The 22,975-nt window shown below is 47.2% G+C and overlaps 8 protein-coding genes across 8 annotated transcripts, besides 3 other annotated features; 5 read left to right on the plus strand and 3 right to left on the minus strand.

The window, feature by feature from the left end:
- Window positions 1-522: 522 nt before the first annotated feature.
- TSTA_120570 (non-hemolytic phospholipase C precursor, putative) lies at window positions 523-2,802 on the plus strand (the record flags this gene model as incomplete). Its single annotated transcript, XM_002482257.1, has 5 exons — window positions 523-752; window positions 821-1,185; window positions 1,259-1,657; window positions 1,710-2,023; window positions 2,121-2,802. The coding sequence occupies 5 exons, from the start codon at window positions 523-525 to the stop codon at window positions 2,688-2,690; spliced, it is 1,878 nt and encodes a 625-aa protein (XP_002482302.1). The 3' UTR covers window positions 2,691-2,802.
- Window positions 2,029-2,059: a microsatellite.
- Window positions 2,803-3,190: 388 nt separating the features above from the next.
- TSTA_120580 (chitin synthase B) lies at window positions 3,191-7,140 on the plus strand (the record flags this gene model as incomplete). The annotated part of the gene is made up of 4 exons (XM_002482258.1): window positions 3,191-5,543; window positions 5,595-5,779; window positions 5,826-5,992; window positions 6,039-7,140. The coding sequence occupies 4 exons, from the start codon at window positions 3,191-3,193 to the stop codon at window positions 6,925-6,927; spliced, it is 3,594 nt and encodes a 1,197-aa protein (XP_002482303.1). The 3' UTR covers window positions 6,928-7,140.
- Window positions 7,141-8,886: 1,746 nt separating this feature from the next.
- Window positions 8,887-9,889, plus strand: TSTA_120590 (uncharacterized protein). Its single transcript, XM_002482259.1, has 2 exons — window positions 8,887-9,588; window positions 9,640-9,889. Exons 1-2 carry the CDS (start codon window positions 9,167-9,169, stop codon window positions 9,842-9,844), a joined length of 627 nt encoding a protein of 208 aa, XP_002482304.1. The 5' UTR covers window positions 8,887-9,166; the 3' UTR covers window positions 9,845-9,889.
- A 304-nt stretch (window positions 9,890-10,193) lies between these two features.
- TSTA_120600 (NAD binding Rossmann fold oxidoreductase, putative) lies at window positions 10,194-11,412 on the plus strand (the record flags this gene model as incomplete). The annotated part of the gene is made up of 2 exons (XM_002482260.1): window positions 10,194-11,335; window positions 11,388-11,412. 2 exons carry the CDS (start codon window positions 10,194-10,196, stop codon window positions 11,410-11,412), a joined length of 1,167 nt encoding a protein of 388 aa, XP_002482305.1.
- Window positions 10,969-10,989: a microsatellite.
- Window positions 11,413-11,614: 202 nt separating the features above from the next.
- On the minus strand, window positions 11,615-12,630 carry TSTA_120610 (uncharacterized protein; the record flags this gene model as incomplete). The annotated part of the gene is made up of 2 exons (XM_002482261.1): window positions 11,615-11,854; window positions 11,902-12,630. The coding sequence occupies 2 exons, from the start codon at window positions 12,628-12,630 to the stop codon at window positions 11,615-11,617; spliced, it is 969 nt and encodes a 322-aa protein (XP_002482306.1).
- A 442-nt stretch (window positions 12,631-13,072) lies between these two features.
- Window positions 13,073-14,023, minus strand: TSTA_120620 (AN1 zinc finger protein; the record flags this gene model as incomplete). The annotated part of the gene is made up of 2 exons (XM_002482262.1): window positions 13,073-13,645; window positions 13,709-14,023. 2 exons carry the CDS (start codon window positions 14,021-14,023, stop codon window positions 13,073-13,075), a joined length of 888 nt encoding a protein of 295 aa, XP_002482307.1.
- An 874-nt stretch (window positions 14,024-14,897) lies between these two features.
- Window positions 14,898-20,051, minus strand: TSTA_120630 (histone deacetylase HosB; the record flags this gene model as incomplete). The annotated part of the gene is made up of 2 exons (XM_002482263.1): window positions 14,898-18,583; window positions 19,769-20,051. The coding sequence occupies 2 exons, from the start codon at window positions 20,049-20,051 to the stop codon at window positions 15,042-15,044; spliced, it is 3,825 nt and encodes a 1,274-aa protein (XP_002482308.1). The 3' UTR covers window positions 14,898-15,041.
- Window positions 19,723-19,759: a microsatellite.
- Window positions 20,052-21,931: 1,880 nt separating the features above from the next.
- Window positions 21,932-22,960, plus strand: TSTA_120640 (NAD dependent epimerase/dehydratase, putative; the record flags this gene model as incomplete). The annotated part of the gene is made up of 2 exons (XM_002482264.1): window positions 21,932-22,271; window positions 22,311-22,960. The coding sequence occupies 2 exons, from the start codon at window positions 21,932-21,934 to the stop codon at window positions 22,958-22,960; spliced, it is 990 nt and encodes a 329-aa protein (XP_002482309.1).
- Window positions 22,961-22,975: the final 15 nt, after the last annotated feature.

A 22,975-nucleotide genomic window follows, 5' to 3' on the forward strand; every position in this document is an offset into this window, starting at 1 on the left:
ACGTTGTGGCACTTAACTAAGTAGACTACTGCAGAAAAAAGGGTATGTAACCACTCCCCCCTGCCACTTATCACCGTTGTTTACTGATCCTCATGCAGACACAATCCGTTATCACTGGTCTAAAGGAGATGAGGGTGTACCCCGCGGACAATGGAGTAGTCGGAGTAATCGGAGGAAAATATTCCCTGTTATGGCACTTATGACACTTTTTTTTGTTCAGATTCAACACCAGATCCGCCGGTTTGCTCGCCGCATCACGCTATCGGCCAAATACCGAGGCAGGAACCATGCGGAAGTCCCTGGGTAAAGATGGAGGCAATTTAAAATTAATAAAGAGAGAAAGAAAAAAGTGGTTATGTTGAGGAATGAAGACGCGATACTAGCTGCATGATGCATCTGCCCGGGCACTATATGTGTCCCTCGTGCCTCGCTCTGGAATGTAGATTTTCTTTTTTTTCTCTTTTCTTTCAACGACGACAAGAATTCACTTCACTGTAATCAGTCAACTTTCGTTCTTTCAAAATGGCACTTGCCTTGAGTGTTGCCCTGGGTTTGGCCTTGGGTGCCAGCCCAGTGAGCGCTGGTCCAGTGAACGCCAAACCAGCTGGCGGATTGGACCAGATTGAGCATGTCGTTCTCTTCATGCAGGAGAATCGGGCTTTCAACCATTATTTTGGAACCATGGCCGGCGTGAGAGGTTTCAATGACCCGAATGTTCAGGTCAACTCCGACGGACGTTCCGTCTGGTACCAGTCAGTTATCTTTGTTTTCCCTATCTTTTTCTCATTGTGGATATAGAATAACCTCTGATATGGTGTAGAACCGTTGACAAATCCTTGTCCACCGAGACTGACTATCTGCTGCCATGGTACCTCAACTATCTCGGCGGAGACTGGGCGCAGGCAACTCAGTGCATGGTTGCAGGATCCAATGGTTATGATGCTAATCACGCCGCTCTTAATGGCGATCTCAACAATCATTGGGCCATTAAAAATACGCCCTATAGCTGGGGTTACTTCAAGAGACAGGATCTCCCTGTTCACTTTGCCATGGCCGAGGGATACACTGTCAATGATATGTATCAGGAAGGTCAAATGACGGCAACTAACCCCAACCGTGTGACTTGGGTTAGTGGAAATATTAATGCCACTGGTTATCCTTATATTGATAACAATGAAACTCCCGGTATGTATACTATGTATTCCCAAAAGAAAAGACATCAAAGCGCAACTGAGAACTGACGCACGTTGTGATTTAGGCTGTGAATCCGGAGCAACCGGACCGTTCTCTTGCTACCCCCTTACCTGGGAGACTACCTTTGAGGTTTACCAGCGCCTCAACGTGACCTGGCAAGTGTGGCAGGACACCAACAACTTTGATGACAACGCAAATGCCTGGTTCCAGCAGTATCAAAACGCACCAGACAACTCTCCCCTGCACGTCCACGGCAACTCTTTCCAGTATACCCTCGACGACTTTGCTAAGGCCGCTGCCGCAGGCACCCTTCCCCAAGTCAGTATTATTGTTGGACAGACTGAATTGTCGGAACATCCTCCTTGGCAACCTAAGGATGGAGCCTGGTTGCATCAGCAAATCTTCAATGCTGTTGTCAACAGCCCCAAGTACCACCAGACTGCCTTGTTTATCTCTTATGACGGTAAGTACAATATTATACAAACAGTCGACCGCTGCTAATACGAATTGATTAGAAACTGGTGGCTTTGGTGACGCTGTTACCCCCTTCCACTCCCCCTCCGGAACCGCAGGTGAATGGATCCAAGATCCCCTGGGAAAATTCGGCCAAACCTACACCGGCCCTGGTTTCCGTGTCCCCTCCTGGATTGTCTCACCCTGGACTCGTGGTGGACGAGTCTTTGGCGAGCACTGTGACCACAACTCTCAAATCCTGTTTGTTGAGAAGTGGCTCCAGGCCAAGGGATACAGCAACGTCGAGCTCAAGGGTATGGCTCCTTGGCGCCGTGAGAACATGTGCGATTTCGTCAATGCTTTTGACTTTGCCCACGTAAGTTTTTTTTTTTTTTTTTTTTTTTTTTTTTTTCTCATTTCAACTGGGAATAAATGCGCATATGATTGGATGATTGGTACTGATTTGTGAATAGCCTGACTACAGCATTCCCCAAGTTCCCACCGCTGCTGCTCCCCATACTGACTCCAATGGCAACTTTGATGGAGCATCTCTCTGTGAAGCAGCCCACCCCTCAACAAGGCCACCAGTGCCATACGGTAAGCAAACTCTTCAGGATTCCTTGTACTTCGAAAACGGATTCAAGAAAGTGGTTGGCTATTTGACCGAAGGCCGCTATCTGACCTTTGAACTAAACGGATACGCTTTGACCAACCCTGGAAATGGTGACAAGGTTACTACCACCAAGGCAACAGCTGCTCACGACAGCAAGAACCAGCGTTGGGTCATTCATGCGTCCAACGGCACTTTCAAGATTTCAAGTGCCCTTGATGGACGATTCATTGGGGATCATGGCAAGGACGGAATTCAGCTGGGAGCTGCCAGTGATGCAGCTAGCTTCAATATTAGCTTCGAAGCTAATAGCGGCTATAGTATCCAGTACAACGGCGGCAAGTTCTTGGCTGTCAACCCGGCTGGAAAGGTGCACGCTATTGCCAGTGACAAGGCCCAGTATGATATCTACAGTGTGTCCTACCACAACTAGGCGCTCACTGTATTTCACATGATGCGGAATCATTGAGATAGTATTACATACCTCTTTTTGGCCTGGGAACACTCAGACAATAAATAGATAGAAATCCAAAGATAGTTCTAGCAATTCCACTCATTCTGAGTCTCGAAGCCCTAAATAAACTAAAGCGGACTAGCGCGAGCTGCTCCGTGGTTGCCGGGACAACAGCCACCCGTACCTGCCGCCTCCATCAACATTCACTCCACCTTCTCATGTCAATCATATAATCACCTCCAGACACAATTGGATTCATCAGTTGTTTCTTAAGACAGGAGAGCAATTTTATCCATTATAAATAGTGTTTGTGACGGTTATCCATATTGTTATTGTTATTTCTATCGATATCCTATTGTTTGGTCTGCACAGTGATCACTCTGTATCAACAAACCCACATCTGGACAGCTCAACCAATTGAGAGAACAAATCAATGCGATTCTAAATAGCAAACATCCGCGACTGTCTGTGACAACGCAATGGATCCATCAACCCCTTCTCGAGGCCAGGCCAATGGCCACTATGTTGAGCCCTATCCCGACGAGCTCCCACCATCATACTATGGCGATGAAGGCAGCAACATCTCATCGCCGCTTGGAAACGATATCCCAGGAGCTTCATCGTCTACCATGAGACTACTGCCCACTGGTTATGACAATGAAGATATCGACGGCGGCAGCGACTTGGGAACCAATGCTGCGCGCTTTCGAATGGGACAGACATCCTCCACCCGCAGAACGTATGTTGAAGACCCTGGTGATAAGCAACCTAGAAAATCGATTTCATTTTCTTTCTTGGATACCCATCATAAGGAACCCACTTTCCCCAAACCTGTTGCTCGTCCTGTTTCGCAGAACCCGTGCAAGCACAAGGTCGAGGTTGCTGCACCAGACACAGCAATCTCCCCATCCAAGAAACAAACCAAAGAAGTTTCTATTCGAAAAGTGGCACATACACATAAATCGATTAGAGATATTGTCCCTCCGCCGTTATTTGCCAAAATACCCAAACCTTCACGTCTTCCCGACAACACAAACCCAAAAGCTGAAACATTGGATCTCAGTATGATTGATCAAAGAGCTAACATGGACCCAATTAGTGCGAACCCATCGCCTACCAGATCAACCCCAAATCGTTATTCAGCGTTCCGTCCACGCCAGAACTCGACTGCGTCTAGTATCGGACATGCTCCGTCGATTCCGCCTCCCGCCGCCTCGGTTGTAGATTCACCACAGTATTCTTCTAGACCGGGCTCGCCGACGCGCCCTTGGACTCCATCCCGAGCATCGACCAGGCGAGGAGCCAACTCATCTATATCGGGAGTGAGCTATGAGCCGCCCGATCTCAATGGAAGCCCAAGACCGGGGACGCCGAGTTCGGCATACGGAAGTAGTCCACGCAGACCTCTTCCTCCAGCTCCATTGTTTTCGGGTCCTGCAGCAACTTCTGGAGAGACAAGTATAGACATTGGAGATGCGCGTTCTGCAGAGGATCCTTTTGGCGGAGACGGACAAACAATCGATCCTCGACAATCTTACGATTCTTTCAGGAGTGAATCAACAATGATCGCTGACGAGAAAGAGGATCTGGTAAAAGTCGATATGGATGAAGTTCCCCATGAATCAGAGGAGTCTGAAACGCTAGTCGACACGAATATACACTATGGGCCTGCACCTGAGGGTAAGCAAAGCCGTCGTGGAGTACGGCCGGCGCAGATGTCGAAGAAAGAAGTCCAGCTTATCAACGGTGAGCTTGTTTTGGAGTGTAAGATTCCTACGATTCTTCATAGTTTCCTGCCGCGACGTGATGAGCGCGAGTTCACCCACATGCGTTATACTGCTGTTACTTGCGATCCAGACGAGTTCAAGGAGCGGGGTTACAAATTGCGCCAGAATATCGGAAGCACTATGAGAGAGACGGAACTCTTTATCTGTGTGACTATGTACAACGAAAACGAAGTGCTGTTTACGCGAACTATGCACGGTATCATGCGTAATATCAGTCACTTCTGCTCACGAGCCAAGTCACGTACCTGGGGTAAAGACGGTTGGCAGAAGATTGTGGTATGCATTATCTCCGACGGTCGTGCCAAGGTCCACAAAAGAACGCTCGATGCCCTGGCAGCCATGGGCGTGTATCAAGGAGGCATTGCAAAGAACGTGGTGAACCAGAAGGAAGTCACAGCGCATGTGTACGAATACACAACTCAAGTATCGTTGGATTCTGACTTGAAGTTCAAAGGTGCTGAGAAGGGCATCGTACCTTGCCAGGTGATCTTCTGTTTGAAAGAAAAGAACCAAAAGAAACTCAACTCGCACCGATGGTTCTTCAATGCATTCGGTCGCATGTTAGAACCAAACGTCTGCATCTTGCTGGATGTGGGTACACAACCAGCTCCTACTGCGCTGTATCATCTTTGGAAAGCGTTCGATCAAGACTCAAATGTTGCAGGAGCTGCAGGTGAGATTATTGCCGGAAAGGGGAAGAATTACCTGGGTCTGCTTAATCCACTTGTTGCATCTCAAAATTTTGAGTACAAGATGTCAAACATTCTGGATAAACCGTTGGAGTCTGTTTTCGGATATATTACTGTGCTTCCTGGTGCATTGAGTGCCTATCGATACTACGCTCTACAAAATAATGAGGATGGACATGGACCTCTCAGTCAATACTTCAAGGGCGAGACATTACAAGGCAAAGATGCCGACGTCTTTACTGCGAATATGTACTTGGCCGAAGATCGTATCCTCTGCTGGGAGCTAGTGGCAAAGAAAGGGGAAAGATGGGTGTTGAAGTTTGTGAAGAGTGCTGTTGGTGAAACCGATGTTCCTGGTAATTCTTCCATTCTTGTTTGAGAAAACACACAATGCTAACAGCTATTAGACTCACTTCCAGAGTTTATCTCTCAACGTCGTCGTTGGCTTAATGGTGCTTTCTTTGCGGCTGTGTTTTCCTTGGCCAATATGCGACAGATTTGGGAGACAGACCACACATTGACGAGGAAAATCCTTCTACACATTGAATTCGTTTATCAATTCTTCCAATTACTATTTACATATTTCGGCTTGGTGGGTTTACCTTTTCTAGTTGACAATCCGTTCTAACATCTCGCAGGCCAATTTCTATCTGGCGTTCTTCTTCATTGCAGGATCACTGGCCAACCCGAGAATAGATCCATTCGGACATAATATGGGAAAGTACATATTTGATGTCCTTCGTTATGCTTGTGTATTACTCATGGCGTTGCAATTCATTCTCTCGATGGGCAATCGGCCGCAGGGGTAAGTTTTGTTATATCCTCCAAGGGAACTCCGCTAACAGCAGTAGTGCACGAAAAATGTTCCTCTTCGGTATGATTGTTTACAGTATCATCATGCTTTACACGTCATTCGCAACAATCTACCTGATTGTCGCAAAACTCAAGGGCGATGGGCTATCTCTCGGTGGCAACGATCTTTCCAACATTGTCGTCTCACTCATGTCAACCATCGGGCTGTACATTTTTACTTCTCTGATGTATCTTGATCCGTGGCACTTGATTACCTCCGCAGGCCAATACTTCCTCTTATTGCCAAGCTACATTTGCACGCTCCAGGTGTACGCTTTCTGTAATACGCACGATGTGACCTGGGGTACGAAAGGTGACAATGTCCACAATATGGATCTGGGAGCCGCCAAAGGCCTGGGAGGATCAAAAGTCGTCATGGAGATGCCCACTGAGCAACTTGACATCGACAGCGGATACGACGAAGCATTGCGCAATTTGCGAGACCGTATCGAGGAACCCGAACCCCCTGTTTCTGAAAGCCAGCTACAAGAAGATTATTACCGCGCGGTACGAACATACATGGTATCAATCTGGATGGTTGCCAACGCTCTTCTCGCCATGATTGTGTCGGAGGCATACGGCATCGAATCCGGGGCTAATAACGTCTACCTTGCCATCATTCTGTGGGCTGTCGCTGCTCTCGCTGCATTCCGTGCTATTGGCTCAACCACATTCGCCATTTTGAACCTCATCCACAAGATCGAAGAGGCCCGCATGAAATTTCAGGCTGGTTCTCTTGGTTCAAAGGTTCGCAAAGGTGGTGCAGGTGGCAGCAGTGTCGCTGGCTCGAGTCGCTACGGCGGTAGTGCCAGTATCAGAGATTTGATTTCAGAAGGTGGATGGAATATTCAACGAAAGGCGAGGAAATTAATGTTTTGGCGTAAATAATGTCCTATATCCTTTTTCTTTGAGTCTTTTCATGATTGTTCTTGATGTTTGTATAATTTGAGGATTGGATTTGGTCAAGATTCTTTTGGCGTTTGTTTGTATTATGCTCTGTCTCCTTTGTGTTGGAGAAATGACCTTGTTGACATGATTTTGATGTATTTGCTTTTCGTTTGAATGATACTTTCCTAGATTCTACGAATATGTTTAGCAATGGCTCTTTTACTCAATAGAAAGACTAGTTTTGATGTCCATCCATAGACCTTGGAACGATTCGCAATACACAGCCACTCCGCAGCGCAAAGTCATAAAGCTTCTTCTCCTCCATAACTAAGCGTGACGAGAAAGTTATTAATAGCATACCAATTCCGATTAACCACGTACGTACAGAGTAGTCAATTTAGTTGGGGGTCACGCTCTCAACACCATGCAGCCGACTCTGCATGGACATGCACGAGTAGTAGATGGGCGCGTGGAATTGTTTACCGGAATGCAGGCCGGCTCCCCTTCAGGGTTGTATGTAAACAGGTCGGCTTTAGGTTCTGCAGTCAGCAGCATGCAGGGACAACGGTCATCATTATGATATGGTATTTTCTTCTTTCAATTTGTTGATTAAGATGATCCGAGACACAAGCACAAATCTTCTTGGATCTGAGTCCTGTGTGATGTGTATCTGCCAGGGGCATCCATCCATACATTAACACTCCAATACACTAAGACATCTGACTGGTCCAAGAATAGCTAGGTATTGCGAAAAAAAGAAGAAAAAAAAGGCCTCGCTTAAACGAACCTTTTCTAGACCTCGTCGCAGCCGATTCCGAAACTGTGGAGCGGTGCACGGAGCTTTGCGGCTGATTGTTGTCAAGTCGATTCGGTCACTGTCGTCTTTTTTTCGTGATCATATGAACTACGTACTCTTCAGTTTTGTCATGCTGGTTAGCGCCAGTAGTTTCAATCTTATCATGGTCTCGTCGGGTACTACGGGTACCCATCTGATGAACGCCGTTGGCTGGAAGACAGACTGAGTAATGAATACTTACTCTCCAAATTGAACGACACGGCATACAAAGTCAGACTGAAATTAAGGTTGACTAGTAACCCAACCAAAGCTTGTCCAGCGGAGAATCTACAATGCCTTGAACCTATCACAGCCTCGCCTCATACCACTCATTCACCTTTTTAGGGTTAAGGAGGCACATCTTTACATGGATTACGGAGACCTGGACGATGGACATACATACCATGGTGCTGTAATATTTGTCCAATTCCATCAAGATCAGCGAGGCTTGAAGGGCGGCATTTTTTTGGTGCACACGAAGCCAACATTGAGGCTGAATATGGCCAAATTGACGATATCCATTTTCTTTCAGGGTTTCAAGTTCAAGTTGACCCCTACAGATAACTCTGTCTCTCAAGAGTATAAAAGCTCACTAATGATTATTCGAGCTGCAGCTTTGCAGCAAGCCCAAACTTAGGAAACAACTGACACAGTACAGGAAGTGGGAGTATGCCGCTTCATCGAGTCATCGACATTACTTCTCCCTTTCACCTGGGCAGGTTCAAGCCATGATCTCAACCGACATCGGAACACCGTCGAAATGTGCCGGTAAGGTGAAAACTGCCCAATTAGGTCAATGATGTATACTCGTTTCATTCCCATATTGGGCCATAAGAACTCGGCCTAGAAGCGAACGAGCCGAAGGAGCCAACTGCGCCTCTACCGAGATTATCAAACTTGCACTCGTATTTTTTATTAGATCTGCTCTGATACAGCGGCTTAAAAAGTAATACGAGTGAGCTATACTTCTTGGCATCATAGCTCTGAATCTTTAACGAATCATTCTCCAAAATAAGCGGATAACTAGCCATGTGATTGGGCGAACACGCATGATACCCCAGTTTTATCTCCTAGGGCATTGTTTACATGCTTCTCACCTCCTTTCTATGAACCACAACACAGACTGAGTCGCTTACTAGACAGCAGGGCTTAGTCTCCATCATAGATGGGCACGACCCGACCTGAGTCGGAATGACAAGGCGGATTTCGGTTTCCTGGAGTAGTCGAGCCTGTTGAGCCTAGCCAGAGGAGGGAAAAAAAAATTCGCTGCGTATATTATTAGACTGATCCCTCATTTGCTTTCTGTCCTTTTTTCTCTTCCGTTAGTGCCAATACCTCAAGCCAGCTCTTTCGAGACGAGCACACTCCAATCCCACAGTCAACTCACAACTCACAACCGCCAATATGTTGCTCTTCAGCACCATCATGCTCTCCCTTCTGAGCTTCGGTCTCGCCTCCTCCATCACAGAACTGGGTATGGTCGCCTACGGCGTCTGGGTTTACGGTTCAGACTACACATACGCCTACTACTGCGGTTACAGTGTCTGCGAAGAGACCGTCAAGGGCCATGTCCCCGATGTCGTTTCCTTCCTGATGTTCGCCTCCGTTTGGTCCACTCTTGCTACTGCCGTTGCTATCGGGCTTCCTCTCTACTACCATAAGCACAACGGTCATCACCACAACAGCTGGCTTGCTCCTAGCCTTATCGTTCTTCACTTCCTCACCTGGGTATTTTGGTTGGCCGGCTTTGCTTATTTGGCTTATCTGATTGGTTCTTCTGGCACTGGTATCATTGCCGCCATCCTCGCTTTTGGCATTATCAACTGGTTCGTCCTTTCTCATTCCGTTTATGGGGCCTATGTACTGACAGCTTTTAGGATCTTGTACACGGTCTTGTTTGTCCTCAGCTTCCTTGCCATCTTCAATATCATGCAAGGCGAATGGCCTGGTTATCTCGTCATGAAGGGACGCGGTTCTGCCTCTGCTCCTGCTCCTGCTCCTGCTCCTGCTGCGACTGAAACGACTGCTTATACTGGCGCTCCTGCTGAGCCCAAGTATGAGGGTCCCCAGCTTACTGCTTAAAGTCAGCCGATTAGCGATCTGCTTATCTTTGAGTCTGGCATGAGTTGTGAATGGTCTGAGGTTTTGGATGAGGTTCTATTGTTTATTTGTCCTAATAATACCCATATATACCTTCTGAATCAATGAGCGATGTATTCTCCCGTTGTTGTGCTAATAAAATTATCTAATACTCATAGTATTCATCTGTCAAATTTCCTAAAACGTAGAAACATCAATAGAAGAGCCTCATAATCTTCAACAACCCCCGCAGTGGGGCCTATGACGACTCCCCTCACGCTTGTTTCTCCCAACTTCATAGTAATCCATAAACGATCCTCAACACATCAATGATCAAGCAAAACGAAAGAAAATGCCAGTCCTAAAAGTCGGCATAATCGGCGCCGGCGAAGTCGCCCAAGTCATCCACCTCCCGACCCTCACTCTCCTCTCACACCTCTACCAAATCAACGGAATATGCGATATATCCCTACCCACCGCACAACACTGCTCGCACAAATTCCATATCCCATATGCAACCACTGATCCCTACAAGATCATAAACGATACCAATGTAGACGTGGTGTTTGTTCTGACTAGTGACGAGTTTCATGCCGAATATACCATTGCCGCTTTGCGAGCCGGGAAGAATGTCATGGTCGAAAAGCCACTGACAATATCCATCCCTGCTGCAGAGAGGATCATCGACGCTGAAAAGAAGTCAAGGGGGAGGGTATTCGTGGGATATATGCGTCGCTACGCGCCATCCTTTACGGGATCGTTTCTGCGAGAAGTCGCCTCAATCCCGCGAATCTTGTATGCAAGGGTTAGGGATATGTCCGGCCCCAATGCGTTTTTTGTGAATCAAAGTGGCACGTTTCAGGTCAAACCTGACGTCAAGGATATTCCCGCGGAAGCCTCGCAGGCTCGAGACAAGTTACTTGATGGACTGTATCGGGAAGCATTCCCCAACGCATCCGTGATAACGGATGAAATGAAGAAATACTGTCGGTTTTTGGGCAGTCTAGGCTCTCATGATCTATCACTTATGCGCGAAGCATTGGGTGGTTCGACTCCTTCCTCCATTGAGGGAGTCTCCGTGAACGATCCCTTCTATTCCGCCATTTTCACATTTTCACCTCCTCCTCCCACCACCACCACCACCACCATGACTCCAGAACAAGCTGGGAGAAGTTTTTCAGTAACCTACGAAAGCGGCATAGATACCATCCCCTCCTTTGACGCCCACCTCGCCATCTACGGCACAAACAAACGCGTCTCAATCCAATACGATTCCCCTTATGTGAAAGGATTACCCATCAAAGTGCACGTTGAAGAAGTGAATGAATACGACGAGAAACAAGTCAGAGAGGTTTTGTCGAGTTATGAGGATGCATATACGGCGGAGCTTACGGAGATGTATACCTGTTTTGTAAATGGAAAGGAGATTAAGACGAGTGCGGAGGATGCGTTGGAGGATTTGAGGTTGTATGATGCTATGTATAGGAAGGCGGGGTTTGTTAACTAGTCATGTAGATTGGTATGAACAGTAGATACTGGGGAATAGAATATCATCAATGATTCGTGCCTAGGTTAGAAATGAATGAGGGTTTTTGTGGTCACGGGACTTCTTATGGAGTCAACTTGTATAAAGTACTTCGCAAAGCAAATAATGTACTCATTCTACCTATTAATGGACCTGCCATCAAATAAATCATGCGTAAAATGAATGACAAAAACAGAGCAAGCTGATATGAAGATAAAAATAATCGCCGTTCCGTATCACATCCATGTCTAAGAATAATTCGGCTTCCTACCCCAAATAAAATGAGCCTGGACGTATAGCTGATAGTTCCGATTGTGAAGTGACATCTGCGATGCACGGACAATCTCTCTGATAGACCAGGCTGGGTCTTCCACAACTCTGGTACCGATAGCGAGTATATACGGCTCTATAGCTTCTATAGCGGCAGCTTGCACTCTCAAGCCCAAATCTTTCGTAGAGTAGTTTTCGGGCCATTGGCCGATTGGAACCTGACTTGTCAGTCTGAAAACGTCTTTCATAAAGCGAAGAAACACACCTTTTGTATGTCAATGGTGATATCCTCGAAACCAGCGTTCCGCATAGCTTCTGGCATAAGCAGCACATCATTGAACCCCTTTCCAAAATTTGTGCTCTCTCTATTGAAGACCTGAGTCAACATATCTAGCTGGACGCATCTCTCGTCATTTTCATTTTGGTAGTAAAACTTGGCCTCGATCTCATTCATCTCCAGCCAACCACCTGGTTTCAACTGAGCGAATGCCTGTCCAAAGAACTTTGTCCAGTCATGGATACTACCAGCCAACATACGTCCATGGACAAGATCAAATCCCTTGTCAAAGGTCCATTCATCCTCTGCATCTTCGATATAGAATCTGACGTTGAGCGGCACCATAGATGGCTGGATGGGGCTTAACTCAGTTCCAATCACCCTTGCATTAGGGAACATATCCGCGATCATGATGGCCCATGCCCCAGTCCCACAGCCAATGTCCAGCACTTTCTGCGGAGAGTCAACAGGTACCTTCCACGGCCGACCTTTCATTACCCGCGTCCAGAGTTTATGGCACCGATCGAGACGTTCCTGCTCACTCTCGTCGTTCGGAAGAGGATACGAGCCTTCGCGGAAACGGTGATAACGACGCCCGTTCTCGTAGACGTAATCAGTCACAGAAGGGGTGACGGTGGTACTATCTGAACCGTTGTCTTTTTCATTATCTGCTTCGGTGCCGGAATCCGACGATTCTTCTTCGTAGATGGTCTGCATAGTTTGTTTGTTAATCGTTTGAAAAGATATGGAAAACCAGGCTTGTTTGAGGGATATGAGGTTGTGACCTTTAACTCTGTTGGTGTTGTTTCTCGAAGGCGATATATGAGACTATCCATAGGATGGACAAATATAGGTAGGATGGTATATATTATTGAGAGGTAGATAATAGGTTATTGAGGCGTAGAAAAGGTGAATTGATAGGTAGATGAATAGGATAAAGGTAAGGGAGGATGAATAAGGATGGAGAGAATGGGAGGTATTGTTGTTATTGTAAGGCAGTCTCCACAATAGGAAGGTGTCTGCTGGCAGCAACTGCCTCAGGTACAACAAGCTATTGATCATGATAGAACACCAAAACAGCGAAATCAAGACAATGGAGATAGGCATCAGTATGCACATGAACTGAAAGCACTATATACCCCAAGATATACGAGAGAAATCATTTATCCAACAACACCCCAGCCCCCCTCAACAAAACAATCGTATGTCCCGACTTAACCTTACTCCCTTCCCCCCCAATAGCAACCGAAAACTCCAAAAACTCCCCCGACTCAACATGAAAGATCCGCAATTTGGCCTCCTCCCCACCAACACGATTATTCAAATTCTCAACTTTGAGTTTCCGTGCGGCATCATCCAGGACTCGGCCAACTTTCCAGCGAGAATCGAACCAGTAATTCCCCGAGGGGGGAGTTTCGGCGGTTGGTTTGTCTGTTGTACCGACGACATGAAGATAAATTCGTTTATCTGTGGGGATTGATGCTTCGCCTTTGGCGGTTCGTTTGATTTCGTTGAGTTGTGTTATTGCGTTCCCGCCTGTCGTCGTTCTTCTTGCCTGTATACTCGCCGGTAACGAGATTTTAGGTGCCTTGGGCGGTTGTATATTATTCCCCAATCCGCGCAATTTCGAGAACATGGATCGTATCGTAGCGGCATTATCAGTAGATTTACCACCCGCCCTCGCGCCGAGAGGAATCAAATTCGCACAATCATGACCCTCACGCAATCGATGCTGTAGACAATAATCCCGATTACACTTGTCACAATGCACACCCACACTCGTAGGTGTATTTACCAACGTCTTACATTGCGGATGCGAGCATTGATCTGAATTGTAAACCGTTGACTTCACCGTCCTTCCCCCACCACCACCACCGCTGGTTGTGGTCTTGTTGTTGAGTTCCCGTCTCCGTCGCGCCCATTCACCGGGATGTGTACATTTATGCGCTGCTTCGGTTCGATGATCTGAACAAAAAGTCCCGCGACACGATTCGCACCTGAACGGGAGGAAGTCGAGTTGGTGGCAGTATTCGTATTGGCAGTTGCGGCCGATGGATTCGAGGTCGACGTCGGCCATTTCTGTGAAGCTTGTGGGTTGGGGAGATGACATGATGGACCTGGGGCCTATTCTTGTTTTGAATATATACTGCTATATTTATTTAGACAGAGAAGAGCGATATGTCAGCATGGAGGTGTAAGTGGTGGCAACCAAGGCTGAGTTCAAATGAGACGATGAAGCTGTCCGTAACTCCGATTCGACCGCTATGCTTCAAACGACATATGTACGTGCGACAAGCAAAAAATAAGTATCCGCTAAATCAAAACGTAGAAAGAAAAGAAAAGATAATAATGAGTAATGTTATTTGAAATCCAACATGGCGAGACGTGCGGAGAAGCTTCCATGCTAATTAGTTAACTTACTCGGTGGCGCTTATCTAAACGATAAGCACGTTCCTGGCGGCTAGCCGTGTTTGGTTAGCGCGAGATCTTTTACATGTTCCTTTTGACCCAATCAGAAGTTTAGATCGAAGAAAATGAGTAATTGTGGGTGCATAAAGCACGTGTACACGATAATGTACGTACGTACGTAGGATGTTTAGCAGGTACTGCAATTTTGTATGGGTAAATGTATGTGATTGTGTGTTCTATCTCAATCAGGCCCCGACGCGGTCTTATATCCAATCCCTCTATCCTAGACGAAGTCATGTGAGGCCCTGCTGCCCAGTGCGTCGGAGCGAGGCATCTCGATTGCTTCCACAAACCAACAGTAATCGATTTTTAGCAAGCACACTCATTGCTAAATAAATCATTGATCCAAACTAATTGCCACCAATACTCCTAACTAAAGATACAAAACGCTCAATAGAAGAAGCGATATGGGTATCAACCTGAACCGTTGAAGACGATAACAAACAGACCACAAAACGGGGTCAGCAGACAAGGTGAACATGTAGGGAATAGAGAAACAGAAACTGAATGAAGAAATAACTCAAACATTAAACGTGTAAGATACATGAATGGGAGGATAGAACGAAAACGAAAAGGAAATGTGAAATAATAAGACAGGCCAAAAATACTTGCTGATTTCAATACGGACATAGAAGCTACCTAGCCAAGTAGGAGCCGAATTAAGCACTTTCGGAATGTTGCTGAACGCTACCATCATGTGGATGATATTGATAATTTGGGTCAGACTCCAGCTGTTGCTGGAACTGAGATTGAGGGTATTGGATTTGATCTCCTTGAGGAAAACGCATAGCAAAAGGAATATGTCCCGTAGAGCTGAATACAGGCAGACCCCCATTGTTGGCTTGACCAGACATCACAGAAGCCGGTGGTTGGACCATGATATGAGGCTGCACAGAGGGCGCGTTACCAGGAGCTGGTGCTGACGGCAACCCAAGAGGCGAGAGCGGAGATAATGGTAGATTGATTTGCTGAGATGTCAAACCAGTTGCCGGTGCACAGAAGCCTTGATATGAGTCCATGGAAGGGGATATATCCTCGGGCTCCAGTTTCACCGACACTTCTTTGTTGGTATCGACTGGTGCAGAAGAAGTGGGTGTAGTCGAAGGGACTTCAGCCTTGATAGGCACTTCGTACTCATTTCCTTTCTCGAGCTTTGTGAGCACGTTCCGTGCGGGCTGTGACTGACCTGCAGCAGAATTGGCCGCTTTCGAAGCCAGCTTGGTATTGCGAGCTGCCTTCGACGCGGCTGGTTTGGACGTTGTAGCCTTTTTGGCAGTCGCTGCTTTCTTGCGTTGTTCAGCCGCTTTCTTTTCCCGTAGTGCATTCTCCTCGGGAGACGGAACTTTGAGCTTGAGACTCATCTTCTTCATGCCGGCTGAGAGATCATCTATGCGATTCTCCGTCTCAGCATTGCCATTGACCTTCGCCGCATCTTCGCCAGACTGTGATGATGCTCTACTACTGGTCGACGGAGCATTGAGGTTATTCATGTACAGTGAAGGCACTTTAGGCAATGGTGGAACCTTTCGCGGGCTTGCTGATCTCTTTGGTGTCCCGCTAGAAACTCTCGTCTTCTTGTTAACAACCGGCCCAGCAGGTGCCTGGCTCGGGGTAGACGACAGGCGTGAACTGGCACGAGTCGGAGTTCTGCTACCAGAACCAGGAGTATTCTCTGCCTCAGAAACGGCGCCAATGGCACTCTGTCTTCGACGCTCGGGTTTCGCTGCTTTAGGGCCTGTAAGGGGCTCTGGCAGGTCACTTGCAGATCCAATGGTGGTTCGACGATTGTTGCGAGCACTGACTCGACGAGGCGTTTGAGCTTTCGCAACAGGAGTGTCTGGTGAAGTTGGTTTGCTCGTCCTGGCGCGAAGTTGTCTGCGGGTGTTACCGGACGGTGTCGCAGGTGGTTCGACATTTGTTTGCTTCTTCTTCTTAGCTTCGACAGCTCTGGCTTTAAGTTCATCATACTGGAAGCTTAGAGTCTCCCGGTCCGAAGGTATGACGCATTTCCACAATTCATGTGCAGAAGTTGCCCATCCCACCTCAGGAAGCGGTTCTGGTGAATAGTCGTCGACAGCAAAGTTGGCCGAAGACTTTCGTTCCCGTAAAGTAGTGGTGACTCTAGCAGTGGATGCATGAGTTGGGGAAAAATAGGTTGGTGCAGACTTTTGCGTCTTTTTGGCAACAGGCGGTGGGAATGCCAAAAGCTCCAACTCGTCCAACAATTCGGGTGCCCACCACTCAGTTTCAAAAGCAGGTCCGGTATTCTCACCTCGAGCAGAGTCTTGTCCTGTTTCTCCGCCTAAGCCCAACCGTCCGCTCATTTCAGAAGCCAGACCACTTTGCCGTCCACGATCAGCTGCGTCACTGAAGGTACGAGTATCTGCGAGTGCTGAAAGATGACTGAGAACTCCACTAGCCAGCGCTCGGTTACTATAACCTCCTTCCAGAACGCTGATAACCCGGCCTTCAGTACCGAGACCTTCTTCTTCTGCCAAGCGAATAACATCGGCCGTGAAGCGTGCATAAAAGTCGGTAGGCACATTGACCTTGTGTCGCTGCATTCCAGCACCTTCGTACTCGCTTGCATCAAAACCTGCAGAAATAAAAATTGCAGCCTTGGGAGCAGGTCCGCCTTCGATACTATCCAGACGTTGTGTATGAGAGCGCAAGAAGCTCCTAGCCTTATCCAGCAGAACCAGGTATTTGTCGTTATACAACTTCCAAAACTCTTCGTGCGTTTTCCAAGGTTCAAGATGAGCATTCCAAATCGACTGACCATGAGCGTTATCAATACAAACACTAGCATTAACGATCTTCTCCATCTCTCCATTCTCACAAGGAAACGAATTGATGTCGTGTAGGCTGTAATAACCGACGGCAGTCTTTTTGTGCTGGGCTGCATTTCTGGCAGCTGCGCCTCCGCGTTGCTGAAGGTACCAGGCGTGCTCGTTTTGCTTGTACGCGATGGCTTGAGAACCGTCACCATGGTGAAGATCGAAATCAATAATCGCGGCATGGGTTAAGCCATGGACCATTGCTGCGTGGGTGATACCGACATGGACATTGTTGAGCCAGCAGAATCCTGAAGGGTCGGTCGAAGCGCAATGGTGACCAGGAGGACGAACGCAGACAAACGCTCGGTTGGTTGAGTTGTCAGTCAGGACTATATCAACCGCATCACACACGCCGCCCAATGCACCCTGGAACGCATCCAGAGATTCAGGACAGAGATACAAGTCTCCATCGTGAAGAGGCTTTTCTTCCGGGTCCTTCTTCCCAGCGCTTCTTGGTCGCACAATTTCTCTTCCATTCAATGCCAAGCGCGATTCAGCTGCATTGCACATAGCCCGCAAGTCTTCCATCCATTTGTCACCATGAACATAAGTTACAGCCGGAGAATTCAATGAAATGGCTCTCTTGGATTTGCGAATCTGAAAAGGCGGCGGTGGGAGTAAATCAACGTTCAGTCCTGGGCGAGGCGCAAACGATGCACCGGCATGTCTCTTCCCGACACGAACGTAGGCAGTTGACATTCCCAGCAAACTGGCACGTAAACGCTCAGGTCTCTCGACGATAGTTGAAAGACCTTCCTTGCTGGTGTATGGTCTTGAGAAACGATGACCGTAACAGGCATCCTGGATAATGACGGCGGTCTTGGACTGAAGGTCGACTGACTCGTGCAGCGCGAGCTCGGCTTTGAAATGATCTGAAGCTATGGAAGAAGCAGTTGGCGCTTCTACCACTGCAGGAATGGGGGATTTTGTTGAATACATGGTACCAAGCACATTCGACGAGGAGCGCCTTGACAGGCTGGAAGCCACCCCTTGTTCTCTGCTCAGACTCACAGATCGCAGTGAACTAGTGGAGGCGCGCTTTTGTAGAGATGGTGTAGAGAGCCTCCGTTCGTCGCGTAGCGAGGCGTTACTGGGCGTTTTTCGTAGAGTGGACGGTGTCTTCGATCTCAAGGAGGCAGGGGTTACCGAGGAGGAAGCATTGCGTATTCGAGACGATGCTTGGCTTGGTGAGCGAGGCGAGGGAGTCGGGGACGACGCGAGTAGTGGACTACCGGGCGAAGCTGTTGTTGTTGCCAGCGACAAACGGTGGAAATTAACGGCGAGGTTGTGAGCGGTCATGGTTGGGAGGGGTGGTTCATCGGGTGAACGAGCAGGATGGTTGTTTTGATCTTCCATGTCTGCAGCTGCACATTGAGACTCGCATCAACTGAGCAATAGACAGACGACTGAATAACAGGTCGTTCTCAGGATAGCCATTAATGGAGTTATTGTTGTCGTGCGAAGCGCAACAATAATATCGAGGTCGAAGTCGTAAGCAAATAAATAAGGAAACCAGTTGGAGCTAAACAAAGCGGGACGCGGAGCGTGTCACTAAGGCAGGTGCGTGGAGCCGACAATAACATTCCACTCCTTGATAAGCATAAGTTGCATGTTATAAAACAGACGATAATATATATATTCGATATTTTACTGTATGAATAGACGATAGAACTGGAAGCTGGGTCATGTTATCCATGGCTATCAAGCTATCAACGCACCGACAGTCGTCATCGGTTTGCCACTCAAGGAGTTGGGAGTTTGGTAGAGCACATGTCCTTGGTATTCTATTGCACCTATTTACTTGAATATCTGACTGGTTGAAGCTATTATAGATTCCTGTTGACATGTGTGAATGGGAAACCAACCTACTGACGGCACTTTGCTGATAAGGGCTGATAAGGGCTGATAAGCAAAAACCAAGTGATTAGGGTTATTTTCATGTACCTACCATCACCACAGCGCAAGATTACCGCGTACAGTAAGATCTAATAGTGATTGTTGAGAGAAAGAAGTAAAACAAGTATAGTCAAAATTGTAGACACCGAGGCTGAACATATCTAATAACCCAAAACAAGCAAGCCACCCAAACAACCAGCCTGGAATATCTTCATAATTCATAGCTGATCCACCTGTATATAAACAAACGAATACTCGTAAAACCCATATAAACACGAATCTAGGCAGACACCGTACACCTAGTAATGCAAATATATCTAAGGATCGGCAGCGTCGTATCAACCAAACGCTAGACACCAAAAGAGAATCATAAACGCATAAGACATAAACCGTAACGAGGGGCGATGGCCGGCATCAGTCATCACATCAATGTACCGGCCTGTGTGACCAGACATGTTTGTAGAGAGGGTATAAATTTCAGTCGACGAACAAGGGAGACAAAAGAGACTAAACAAAGCTCAATCTCCTCAAATGCTCAGACCAACTCCTTCTAGACCTTCCAGGCGACTTTTCCATAACACTATTCGTAGCCGAGGAGCCGGGCCTGGAAGAAGAAGGAGAAGGAGAAGGAGAAGAAGAAGAAGTGGAAGCACTGCTGGTACTATTCAACGAATCCACACTAGTCGCACTATCCATAGACCGTCGCTTATTCTTCTTCTTATCGGCTTTGCGTTGTAATTTCCGGTCCTTTTTGATGGTGGTGAATCCGTTGGTGGAGTGGTAGTGGCAGAAACAGTGCAGATAGACTGTCTCGCTGTCTACGGAGTCGCAGCTGCCGTGACGGTTTGGTGATGTTCGACCGGTTTGGCATGTTTCGAGGATGTGGGATTCTTCGCATTGGCACCAGACGTAGAGGGCTTGAGATGTGCGACACATTTTGTTTTTATTTTTGGAGGGGCGGGGGGTTGCTCTTTGGAATGCGAACCACGTTGTGGAAAATTGAGGGGGCTGGGATAACGTTGTGCTTATCGAGATTTCCGCTTTGAGTAATATTGAAAAAACGTCCCGCGTGGTTTCGCGATAAGAGCCGATAACGTGTAGAGTTATACAAGTCCCTAACCAGTAGGTGACAGAGCAATGCTTGCAAAGCTTATAGAAGAAAGAAAGGGTCCTCTTATTTAAATATCTTTCTCTCGGTGTTAAAAAGAGTCTTCCGGTCGGACCGAGTCGGATTGGTGGATGATTAATGTGTGTGGGTGTGTGTAAGCGCCAGGACGGTATAGAAGTAGCGTCCCGATGAGAGTTGCTCCAGTTGACCCCTCCACGAACCGATAAGCGGGCGTTTTCTGTTATTTTGTCTCTATAGAAGTAAAAGAAGAAAGAATTGTCCTTGTGACTGTTCTACATTCTTTATACTATGAATCAACCCATCCGATCGATGGCTTTCGTCATCCATCGGACTCGACAACCTTAATGAACATGAGCATGATCTTACGCGTCCTCGACCCAATGACTTCATACAATCTACATGCTAGTTAACTTAGTTATGTTAGTTAATTAACTTACTTACTGTACTACGCGCACTTACATAAGGTATTACCTACAGATCGAATTTCTCTGATTGGTGTAGCAGTACTAGATCTGATGCAAACAGCCGTCCGTGCCGATTCCGGCCGGCTTAACCGCCATGCCTTTTAACTCCGTGTGACCTGCTCCCTTCTCGGCAGTCTAGGCATATTCATCGAATATTCAGTCAATTACGTCTATAGTCTAGGCATATCTCTTCGATATCGTGGAAAGTCGAGGATCAGACCAAGATGTAATAATCGCATCACCCTAAAAAAAGAAAAAGAAAAAGCAACGCAAAGTAAAGTTGGGTCGAGAATAGATAGGACATGTCGATCAGCCTGCGCCTTTGATGTCAGATCGCTGAAACTGCGTCTGGGCGGTTAAATACCTGGTCGTTGTTAATCAGAGTCATAGAAGCAAGGGTTCATTCTTGGCCAACGGTTACGCATTGCCAGGGTTATACTGAGGCATACCCCACAGAAAGTTGAAACAAGTTCAAACGACCAGACGGGCGTTTAAAAGAGTTATTTTTGTAGGTGTTTGTTGAGGATACGATGGCTATTTTCAGCATTCTCTGTTCCGAAGGGTTTGATAGGCCCAGTGTTTTGTTTCAGCTCGTGGTGTTATGAACTGGCTGTAGGTGATCTCATTCGACACGTGATAGAGCCAATCAGATTTGATGACGGCACCAGATACTATTAACCATGTTACTACGGAGTACGTACAAGTAGATAGACTTTCTGATTATGGCTAGACTGGTCGACGGGGGTAGCCCTAGCCCTAACGCCTTAAGCCGTTATCCATTGCAAAGAGGAACCTTGAGTATTATGGCCACGGAAAGAATCAGATGCTGAATTGCTCTGATTATCAGTATCTTCTAGTCCACTATGTAGCTTATAGTTATGTATACTTATTACGTGTCGACCGACGTACCAACCAGACATTGCTCAGTGTCGGGAGCTCGTATAGATCTAACCCGAAACGGAAGGGACTACAATATCAGAGAGAATGAATGCAAAATGGCAGTCTGACGATGGTTTATATGGCATACGGATTACCTAGGCAGGTTAGATGTATACGAGAAATGTCTTTAGTTGTCGATTCTGACAAATACACCTTTCGATCCCTGACTTGAGATGTTGTTATACCTGACTATATAAGCCACGAAAAATCCTTCGTTTCTGTCTTCAGTCCTATTCAGTCGTGAAGTGTTTTCAAAATAAAAAACATCCCAGTTCGACTTCAAAATGCCAAAAGTCCTCATCACCGGCGCAAACGGCTACATCGGCAACGCCGTCGCCAAAGCCTTCAACCGCGCCGGCTGGAAAACATACGGCCTCGTCCGCCGCGCCGCAGACGCCACAGACCTTGCCCAAAGCGAAATTCATCCCATAATCGGTACTCCACAAGATCTATCCTCGACTGAGGAAGAGGAGCACTGCGTATTCGATGTTGTTGTGTCCAATACGGAGGATTGGTCGGACTATGAGGGTCATTTTCGGCATGTCAAGGCCACGTTGACGCATATCGGGACTCAGACTTGGGAGATTGCGCATGTTAAGACGTTGGTGTTGTTTAGTAGTGGGTGTAAGGATTATGGGACAACGGGTATACATGGTGATAAAGATCTTGCTCCGCATACCGAGTCGAGTCCGTTGAATCCGGTGCCCTTTCTCCGGCCGAGGACAGAAAGTGCTGCTGGTTTGCTTGAAGAGTGTATCAGGGGCGCTCTGCCATTTGATATCGTTATTCTTCGACCCACGAACGTCTATGGTTATGGGTCCAGTCATACTGGTAGTCTGTTCTCGTGGGCAGAAAAGTCGAAGAAGGAAGGGAAAAAAGTGCTGCGAGCGGTCGCTGATCCCAACACGATCCTTCATTATACTCATGTTGATGACTGTGCACTTGCTTATTTGAAGCTCGCGGAGCATCCACGCAGAGACGAGGTCAAGAATCAGGCATTCAACATTTCGAATGCCAGATATGAAACGGTGCGTGATGTTTGCGAGGCTCTGGCTAAGTCATATGGGCTTTCGCTTGAGTACGAACAGCCTGGATCATTTGAAAATATTGTGCTGGGGTCAGTGGATGCCCTTCTGCAATATTCGCAATGGGTGTCATCCGAGAAGATCCGTCAGTTGACTGGATGGAAAGAGAAGCGGGCTTATTTCTCGGCTGGAATCGCAGAGTACCGAATGTCGTTTGAGGCGGCGCTCGCTGCTAAGCACCAGGGGACAGTAAAGATATATGAAATGTTTCAGAAACAAGCTGCTTAGTCACTGAGTGGAAGT

The sequence above is a fragment of the Talaromyces stipitatus genome, genomic scaffold (genome assembly GCF_000003125.1).
Source record: "Talaromyces stipitatus ATCC 10500 scf_1105507295555 genomic scaffold, whole genome shotgun sequence".
Lineage (NCBI taxonomy): Eukaryota > Fungi > Ascomycota > Eurotiomycetes > Eurotiales > Trichocomaceae > Talaromyces > Talaromyces stipitatus.

What these genes read in the sequence shown, in the direction of transcription:
- TSTA_120590 (XM_002482259.1), top strand. Translation starts at nt 9,167, where the DNA reads ATGTTGCTCTTCAGCACCATCATGCTCTCCCTTCTGAGCTTCGGTCTC. An exon ending in GCTTTTGGCATTATCAACTG is followed by an intron (nt 9,589 to 9,639) that starts GTTCGTCCTTTC and finishes GACAGCTTTTAG; the next exon opens with GATCTTGTACACGGTCTTGT.